The 8,943-nt window shown below is 54.2% G+C and overlaps 2 protein-coding genes across 2 annotated transcripts in view; one reads left to right on the top strand and one right to left on the bottom strand.

Annotated features, from left to right (window-relative positions):
* SLC9A3R1 (SLC9A3 regulator 1) overlaps nt 1–3,668 on the top strand; it is a 10,880-nt gene extending 7,212 nt beyond the window's left edge. Inside the window, exons 2-6 of the mRNA XM_031059928.1 lie at nt 233–394; nt 1,134–1,287; nt 1,840–1,880; nt 2,398–2,484; nt 2,614–3,668. Of these exons, the coding sequence (XP_030915788.1) occupies nt 233–394; nt 1,134–1,287; nt 1,840–1,880; nt 2,398–2,484; nt 2,614–2,766 (597 nt within the window). The 3' untranslated portion in view covers nt 2,767–3,668. The remainder of the gene's footprint in view (nt 1–232; nt 395–1,133; nt 1,288–1,839; nt 1,881–2,397; nt 2,485–2,613) is intronic.
* A 2,387-nt stretch (nt 3,669–6,055) lies between these two features.
* Nucleotides 6,056–8,943, bottom strand: part of NAT9 (N-acetyltransferase 9 (putative)) — a 3,446-nt gene continuing 558 nt past the window's right edge. The window contains exons 2-6 of the mRNA XM_005424587.2: nt 8,370–8,479; nt 7,237–7,371; nt 6,957–7,016; nt 6,684–6,778; nt 6,056–6,598 (exon numbers count right to left, since the gene is read on the bottom strand). Coding sequence (XP_005424644.1) covers nt 6,452–6,598; nt 6,684–6,778; nt 6,957–7,016; nt 7,237–7,371; nt 8,370–8,479 — 547 coding nt within the window. The 3' untranslated portion in view covers nt 6,056–6,451. The remainder of the gene's footprint in view (nt 6,599–6,683; nt 6,779–6,956; nt 7,017–7,236; nt 7,372–8,369; nt 8,480–8,943) is intronic.

Genomic DNA, 8,943 nt, shown 5'->3' with positions numbered 1-8,943 from the left:
CTTGCTTCAATGTTTCACTGCAATTAGTCTGCCCTGAACCTAATTAATTAATTAGAGCCCAGGATCATAAGGTGTTTGGCACCCTGCATCCTATCTTGAGATGTCAGTGCCCACAGGTGGCCACCTGAGGATGGTGTCTCTGGTGCTCCAGCAGCTCTCTGGGGTTCCTGATGCTGTCCTTGGGTGTTGGGGGGTCCGGGAGCAGTTCACCCACAGATTGTTCCCATTGCAGGAGGAGCTGAGACCTCGGCTGTGCCACATGAAGAAGGGCCCTGATGGCTATGGCTTCAACCTGCATAGTGACAAGAGTCGCCCAGGGCAGTACGTGCGCGCTGTGGACCCCGGCTCGCCGGCGGAGGCGGCAGGGCTGGCCCCCCAGGACCGCATCATCGAGGTGTGCTGGGGCCAGGGGAGCTCTGAGGGGGCTCTCTGAAAGGCTTGGCTCTCCCTCACATCCTGGTGCCTGGGAGACAGCTGCCCCTGGCCAGGAAGGCACACAGTGTCCCTGGTGCCGCTGGTGACTCACGGCACAGCCGCCCAACCTGCGCCAGCCTGCCGGTCCCCACCCACGGGTGCAGCACTGTGGAGGGCTGGGACTGAGCATTAATTAGCTGTCTGGGGGTTAATTAGCAGTAGCACTGTCCCCGGGGATCCCCTGGGGTGGCACAGGTGCACGATGGTCGCAAGTCCTGCTGTCAGGTGTGACTGGGGTGGGGATGAGCTCGGGTTTGTGCCACGTGGGATGATGATCCATGAGAGCAAGGACCAGCTGAGCCCCAGCCCTGCTGCTCACAGGGGTTTGGGGCTGCTGCCTCTTCTGGAGTGAAGCTTGTGGGGTTTCTAGAGACCATCACTTGGCACAAGGGTTTTGAGCCAGCCCCGGGTCCATGTGCTGCTGGGAGTTCCCTGCCAGCTTTGCCCATTCAACCCCATGCCAATTACTCAGGAAAATCTGCTTTTAATGAGTTTTTTCTGGCTTCACTGCTAATCCCTGTGAGGCCATGAATGCCTGTGGGGGCTATGGGGTGGCTGTGCTGGGATTATGATCAGTACCAAGGCTGGTACCTGCCCCCTGCATGATGCTTCTGAGGGATGGATGTCCCCCAGCTCCAGTGGTGATGTGGTGCCTGCAGGTGAATGGTGTGTGCATGGAGGGCAAGCAGCACAGTGACGTGGTGGCAGCCATCAAGGCGAGTGGTGACGAGACCAGGCTGCTGGTGGTGGACGTCCTCACAGATGAGTTCTTCAAGAAGTGCAAGGTGGTGCCCTCAGAGCAGCACCTGACAGGTGGGCTGGGGACTCTGCTGCTGGGAGGGGTTTGTGCCACCTCTGGTGGCTCTGTATCACCTTCTCACCAAACCTAAGGGGGCTGAGCCCTGGGAGTTGGCCTTATCACCTTGGGGACAAGCAGAATCACCTGGCTTTGGCATCTCCCTGCTTAGCCAAGGGCCCCGTGCAGCGCTGGTGGGGCTGATGTGGGTAGGTTTATGGCCCTGGGTTGCACTTTGGCAGGGTTTATGACTTGAGGAGCAAACAGGCATCAGCTGCCCTTTGCTCTCCTCTGCTGTCACAGTGGTCCCCAGGAGGATGGGGAAGGGGTCTCGCTGGGCTCCACATCGCAGCTGCCATCATGGGGATGTGTCTGGCAGCACGGCACCATTCCCCTGTGCCATGGGGCTGCTGCAGCGGGTGGTTAAAAAATTCAGGACCTGGCCAGACCCTGGGCAGTGCTGTGTGAGCATTGGCCATGTACAGCCTTGGCTTGCCCTCCACTGGCAAGGGGACAAAGCAAACACATCCTCACCCAATGCCTTATCCCAATGTGTCCTTATCCCACAGGTCCCTTGCCAGAACCAGTAGCCAATGGTGATATAGGGAAGGTAAGAGCCTTGTCTTGATTTTAATTCCATGTATGCCCATCTCCAGTCAAGGACCCTCCTGTTCATGTCCCCTCTGCCCATGGGTGGGGGATGCCACCAGATACCGCAGTGGCCTCAGCCTGCCACACAAGAGCTGGTGCCACTGGGAAGGAAACTGGTGTCCTCCAGGAAGGGGGATGCTTGTGGTGCTGCATTTCATGGAGGTGGCTGTTTTCCTGCTCTCTTTTGCCTTCTGATACTCCAGGGCTGGGAGCCCTTGTGCTGCAGTAGGGAAGTAGCACCCAGCCCTGCAGCCACCCTCCTCCTCCTCCTCCTGCTAAAGCCAGGGCACTCGGGCCGGGGTTTAATCCTTCCCCGCCCTGATGGGCAGCGCTAGAGGTATTTATGTGCCTGGAGCTTGCAGGGGATTACGTGCAGGAAGGACGGATTTCATGGCCCCCTGGGTGGGACTTGCAGCTCTGGAGGCTGTTGTCAAGCCCCAGGGCTGGAGCTCACACTGCCTCCCTGCTCCCCTCAGGAAAACGGGGCAGAGCCGCGGTCGGTGTCCGAGAGCCCGGCCAGCCCCGCGGCGCCGGCCGTGTCCCCCTGCTCCAGCCATGGCCAGGTAGGGCTGGGAGTGCTGGGGGGAGGCGCTGCCTGCGAAGCAGGATCTGGGCTGAGCCCCCGCCATGGGGCTGCCCAGGGGACACACCGTGGGGCTGACACCCCATCTCAGCTCCAACCTCACCCACAGGAGGGTGACAAACGCCACTCAGCATCTGGCTCCCTCCTGGACCTTGACATCCCGCTGGCCGTGGCCAAGGAGCGGGCGCACCAGAAGCGCACCAGCAAGAGGGCACCCCAGATGGACTGGAGCAAGAAAAACGAACTATTCAGCAACCTGTGAAGGCCCTGAGGCAGGATGGGTGTCTTCTAGCCCCCCCAGCCCCATACCCACCTCTCCTGCACTCCTCTCCTCCCTACCATGGGCTCCTGGTAGAGATGTGGGGCTGCTCCCTACCACCCTGACCCAAGTGCTGGGCTTTGGTGGCCAGTGAGCATCCCTGCAGAGGGGTTCTGGCCCGGGGGTGCTGGGGGTGCCCCCTCCCAAAAGCTCATCCCCAGGGTGCTCCTCCAGCCCTGCCTTGAAGCCCTGCACACCCTGGTAAGCACAAAGCAGGGGTTTGGGAGGGATCAAGGGTTTGGGGTGGCCTGATGCCCAACACTCCTGATCCCCACTGTTCCCTGTTTCTTCCCCCATCCCAAACCTCATCTCCATTTGAGATTCCCCCCCCAAATTACCTTTTAGCTGTAAAACCTGAGGCTTTTAGTATCTTCTCCCAAACCCCACCTGCCCAGCCACTGACCACAGCCAGGGCATTTGACCCTGGCCTGGCAAGCTCCATCCACAATGACCCTGTCCCTTTGCCTCTTCAGCTGCAAGGAGGGGTATGGGTCCCCAGCACTGGGGAGTGCCCAGCACCCTGCCCTGGGGCAAATTTTGGGAGAGGAGAGGGTGTCTGGAGCCAGCACAGCAAGCAATAATAGTCTCCATTGCTCCTGCACACTCCTGGAGACAGAGCCAATCAGGGTTTGAATCCAACACTGTTTAATTTAAAAGCTTCTCACAGACTTTTTGGTTTTTTTCTGAAATGAGTGTTTTTCCAATCACATCTATTTTTTTTACCTGTATTTTGTGGAAATTCTTCCTGTGGATGTTTTGTTTCCATGTGCTGCAATCAGGTGTTGTTGTACTGTTGAGCTCAAGACAAATTCTGTTTACTGGAATAAACCTTTCTGACTTCACAAGTCTGGTTTAAGGCTAAATCCTTCCAGAGCCTAGGGGGTGCAGATGGCTTGCTGTGGCCCTCTGGGGCTTGGGGGAAAAACAGGTAACTGGGGGACACTGGGCCTGGTTTGGTACCCCTCACATGTGATGGGGACAGGTTGAGGGAGTAGGCACCGGCTGGTCCCAGTGGGGGTTAATGCTCGGGGTGATTAATGAGCTTTAATCCCCTGGGGAGTGAAGGGGGGCAGAGTGGTGGAGGGGGAGGGCGAGGGGGGTGATGCAAAGCTCTAATCTGGGTCTGCTGGCCAGGCTGGAGGGCAGTAGCTTTGTTTGGGGCAGCCCAAATGTGCCTCCAGCCCCTACAGGGGTTTTTGGGATGAGCCTGGGTTGCACCTGGGTTGAAGGAAGGCAGGGGGATCAGTGAGGAGAGGGGTGCTTGTCCCTCTGAATGAATGCATGTAGCCTTGGGTGGCTCAGTGGGGCCAGACTGGTGGTGCAGGAGGGCAGGGCTGTGCCTGGCCTCTGTCTGGTATCTTTGCTTCCTCCCCTTCTGCACACTCTTGTTTTGTGCTCCAAATCTGCAAAGAAGCTTTTCCACCTGAGCACACAAATGGTCACAGATCTTTGCACCTCAAGTGACACCTAGGTGACAAAGTGCCACCAGATTCCTGGGGGATGTGCAGGCTGTCACTTCCTCCTGGAAGCTGGGGGAGCCCATTCCAACTTGTCTCATCCTCCAAAGACATGTCCTCTGAGGGAAGGTGAGCCCCCATCCCCTGTTTTCCCATCCTCATCCCATTGGGGCAGCAGGACACCCCTACCTGGGATGGATGCCACAGGGAGCAGGCCAGGGGTGGGGGCACCCAGTGGGTACCAGCAGCATCTTTTGCCTCTTGGCCTGGTCAGAGCAGCTGGGCACTGGTTCCCTGTGGGAGCCCTGTTTGAGCCCTGCCAGGACTCTTCTCCCCAGCCTTTGGGGTGGGCTGAGCTCCGGGACATACCCAACTTTGCTGAGGGTTGCCAGGGCGAGGCTATTCCCAGCCGCCTGCGGAGCCCGGGGATGCCAAGCGAGGCCCTCACTGGCTCCAGAGCAACCAGCTGGGCACAGGAGCTGCGACAGGAGATCACCCTGCCCCTTCCCCCTGGCAGCAGAGGTTAAAAGAAATTATTTTTCCCACATTGGTCGGGTTTTAGGGGAGCAAATCCCAGCCCAGCTACATCTCTCCTGGCGGTTTGGCCGTGCTCCTCTGGCAGAGGAATGAGACACTTCATGGAAGGAGCAGCAGAGCCAGCAGTTCACCCAGCAGGTTCTGCAAATCTGAGGGGCAGGAGGATTAGTAGCCCTTGTCATGGTAATCCCAGCGGGAAGTAGAGCAGCTCTTCACTTTATTACCACACAAAGCTTTCACTACAACTAAATCCACACTAAATACTTGTTTAAAATGCCATGATACACTGTTCCCATACTTGGCTTTAATATTAGTCACAGGAATAATGTATTTAAATTAGCTAAAATTGGAAAACTAAAGCCCCCAGGCCCTAAAAACACAGGCACAGCAACAATAAAAATTCCACAGACTGCCAATCTCCAAAACATCCCTCGGCAAATCTGAAAGTTATTACCTGATCTTCTATCACTGAAACAGATAATTTGTGGTCTAGGATTAGAGCTGCTGTTACAGTATGAAAACACAAAGGAGCATCAGTTATCCTTCTTACCTTCTGTCCTCTCTTAGCAGCTTCCCTGCTGTGGACAGTGTGTATAGGGCAGGACAGGTCAGGCTGAGTAACTGCACAAGGAAGTTTGTCCAGTGGGATTCAGGCAAGTGCCTCTTTTTCATCCATGGATCTCAGATCTACTGCAGCAGAGGCTGGATAACTCCTGCCCTAAATATATCTGCCCCCCAGTAAGAGATATTTCCCCCACATTCATCTTTATCGTAGTGGAGAGCAGCAAATGGACCCTCCAGGCTAGCAGAGCGAGTCCTGAGCTCGTGGAAGAAGGGAGCTGTCTCCTTCCAGTGTGTTCTTACTTTCATCAAAGCAGCCAAGGAAAATGAAGTGCAACATCACTGCTGGCCTGAGGTTTTCAGACCTGGAGCACAGCCCTGAAGCTGAAGGGGGTTTGTCTCAGAAGCCTCCTGCAGCTCTCAGCCTCCTCATAGTGGTGGGGCTCAGCTCTGGCCTTGATCAGCCAATATCAACAATTTCCATCATATAAACTTGCTCTTTGTTTGTGCTCACCCCCATCTGAGCTCCTCCCTGCCAGGACCCAGCAGTGCCCCCCTGCAACCTACCACACCCCAGGAAACTGGGTTTAAAGAGTCTCTGCTGTCCTTTACAACTTCTAAGCCACTTTTTGAGCTGCCAAAGAAAGCAGCTTAGCCACACACAGTGCTCAGGCACCTCAGATCTTTGTGATTTTTTATTTTTTATTCAAGAGTAAAAAAGAATGAGCTGCCAGTATATAAACCTCCTCGCTGATGAATCCTGATTTAAGAGCAGTGGGAAAAGTTTCTGCTTGTCCAGGAATCAACTGCTGGTGATTTTAGGCTCTGTTGGAAAGCAAATCAAAGTCAGAGTCATTCCTAGCCAAACCTGTGAGTTAGTGGCTGTTCTCCAGGTCCAAATTTCAGGCAGTAATCCTGGCTGGTGGAGCAAAGTGCAAAGTTGACAAGATGACAAAGCAGCTGAAGGAGACAGGACAGCTCCAGTGCTGGCTCTCTAGTGTCCTCCACACCCAAGACCTGGCAACAACATCCAACTTCTCCCTGGAAACCCAGCTGGTGTCTGGAGGTGTCTGTCAGGTGCCCAGCACCCCAGCTGGCTGCTTCAGCTCAGTGTAACTCTTCTCCTCCACGTGGTTTGTCTGCTCCAGGAGCCACTGTCTCTCCTGGTCACTGACATCCAGCCTCAGCATCACCTCCTGGAAAATGCTGTTCACAGCAACCTGCAGCACACACAGAAAGCAGCTCAACCCCAGCCACAGGGCAAATGCTGCTCACATTCTCTGGGGAGATGGGCTGTTACTGCACCTCCTTAAAGTGAAGCTTTTTGAACATGCAGATACTGGCTTCATTTTCCTGACCAATCTTAGCCTCAAACTTGGTGATCCCCAGTTTTCTCACTCCTGCAGGAGAAATCAGAGAGAGAGGCACTTCTATTACGTGCCACATCTATAAAAGCACAGGACTCCTGTCCTGTGGGGCAGATGCATCCCTTACCACCCTGCCTGTATCACTGGGAGTTATGTGCTCCCAGACCTCAGTCCCCCACACTCCTGTTCCCGTGCACTGAGCCACCCTCACCATAGGCCATCATCAGCAGAGTTGCCTCCTTGCCAAACCCTCTGCCACGGCAGCTGGGCTCTGAAAGAGAGAGCACAGAGTCAGTATCCAGTTGGGGGAGACACACCAGCCACACCAGGCACTTCTCAGAAGAGGCTGTGACCTGGGCACGCCATGGGCTGATCAGGGCTGAACAGCCATGGTAAAGCATGAGAATAAAAAGCTGATGCAGGAACATGAACATCTCTCTGCAGCACACAGCCACAGTGGCAGAGCCCCAAGCTGTGAAGCAGAACTTGACCTGCAATCATGATTTCGATCTCGCCCACGGTCGGGTCCTCGGCGTTGGTGAGGAAGAGATTCACATCCCCAACCATGGAGTTCTCCTCCTCCTGCCCAGGCCAGCGCTCCGAGTCCAGCACGATGAAGGTGCACTCTGGGGAAAACAAGAGTGTGGCAGCATCTTCAGAGTGTGCTGATAATTACTCATAAATTACCAAAGAATGAAATTGAAGGTGCATAATGGACAGAGGAATAACAGTTTCCACATGTTAACAGCAAGGAAGAGTTAATAATTTGGCTTCCCACACCAGGTGTGCCTGTTGCCACCTGCAGAAAGGAAAGAAATACTTGGAAAAACCTTTTGTGAGGGTGACACAGACACCAAGACTAGAGAGAGCTTGTGGAAGAAGTGTGAAAACTTCCTTCCCATGTCTGAGGTCTCCTTGCCTTGTCTTACTCAGCAGCAAGTTGGGGCAAAGAATTGTTTTTGTGCACAAGAGGATGAGACTGGGTGATTCACCTGGTCCACATTATTGCTGCTCTGAGTAAGGTTTTTTTATGCCACCTAAGACAAATGCTCCAGACTGAGCTCTTTGCCAGCTTCAGTATTTTTCAGCTCACTAAATTTCTACCAGGCTTTTATGGGCAGTGATTCATTACCTGTAGGAGAGTCAAGGAACCAATTTAGTCAACACACCTCAACCAGGTGATCATAAAATGGTACAATTTATCAAGGAGAAATACAACCTTTGTTGTATTTCTTTCTACCTTTTGTATATCCTTCTACCTGTTGTATATCCTTCTACCTTTTTGCAACAATCAGACCTGGGGAGTGTTGGCTGTGCAGGAGTGATGCTTAATGATTTTTAGCTCAGCACAAAATGCCGTGGGAAATGAGTCATTACAGTCTCTGGAAAACTGTATAAAAAAGACACAAACAGCTCGAGGAAGTGGATATTCTCCACTTCCCTGAATAGATACCAGCTGTAATGAGAAAACCTGTTCAAGCTGCTGTTGTAGAAAGTGTCACATCCCCTCTGGCTTACGGGAACTCGCTCACAGGGCACTCCCAGCTCACTGAGAGTCCTTCCCAGAATGGAAAGGACCTGCTCACACTCCCACCCTCCGTCAGAAAGCATTCCAGATGCTCACTGTCAGCGTCATCCCGCCAGCTGCGCTGCATTTCGTACTCCTGCTCCAGGCTCAGGGGCTCCGAGGCCGTCAGTCGCTGCAGCTCCTCCGACTGCATCCACTCGTGGTACCTGGCAATGGACCCGGCCCCACATCACTGCCCCAGCTGCGGCACCTCAGGAGGATCCCTCCCAGAGCTCTAGGGGTCAGCCCGTCACAAAGCTGCTCTGGAAACACCAGCCCAGCTTTTGTGGCAACTTAAAATGTATCTACAAGCCTCTGTCCTTTATGGAACACAGTGTTCTCTGGAAATTTAGGAAGTTTGCCTGTCCTGTGGCTTTGTCTGGAGTGCCCAATGCACACCTGATGTTTTGGAGTTCTGGTGCATTTCATCCTGAGCAACACTGACACAGCACCTCCTGGACACTGACAAAACACTGACGCTGGTATCTCTGGGCTGATTTACTTTACAAACTGTTGGCATGCCTAATTCATCAACCATCCACCTGGCTTTACACGCTGAAGCTTTGCTCTTCCACCGTCACCAGGGAAAGGCCTGAATGAACAGAAGAACCGCCGTGTCCCCTCGGAGCCG

Source organism: Geospiza fortis, unplaced genomic scaffold (genome assembly GCF_000277835.1).
Source record: "Geospiza fortis unplaced genomic scaffold, GeoFor_1.0 scaffold244, whole genome shotgun sequence".
Lineage (NCBI taxonomy): Eukaryota > Metazoa > Chordata > Aves > Passeriformes > Thraupidae > Geospiza > Geospiza fortis.
Note: the sequence above shows the minus strand (reverse complement) of the source record. Positions and strands in the feature narration are given on the sequence as shown.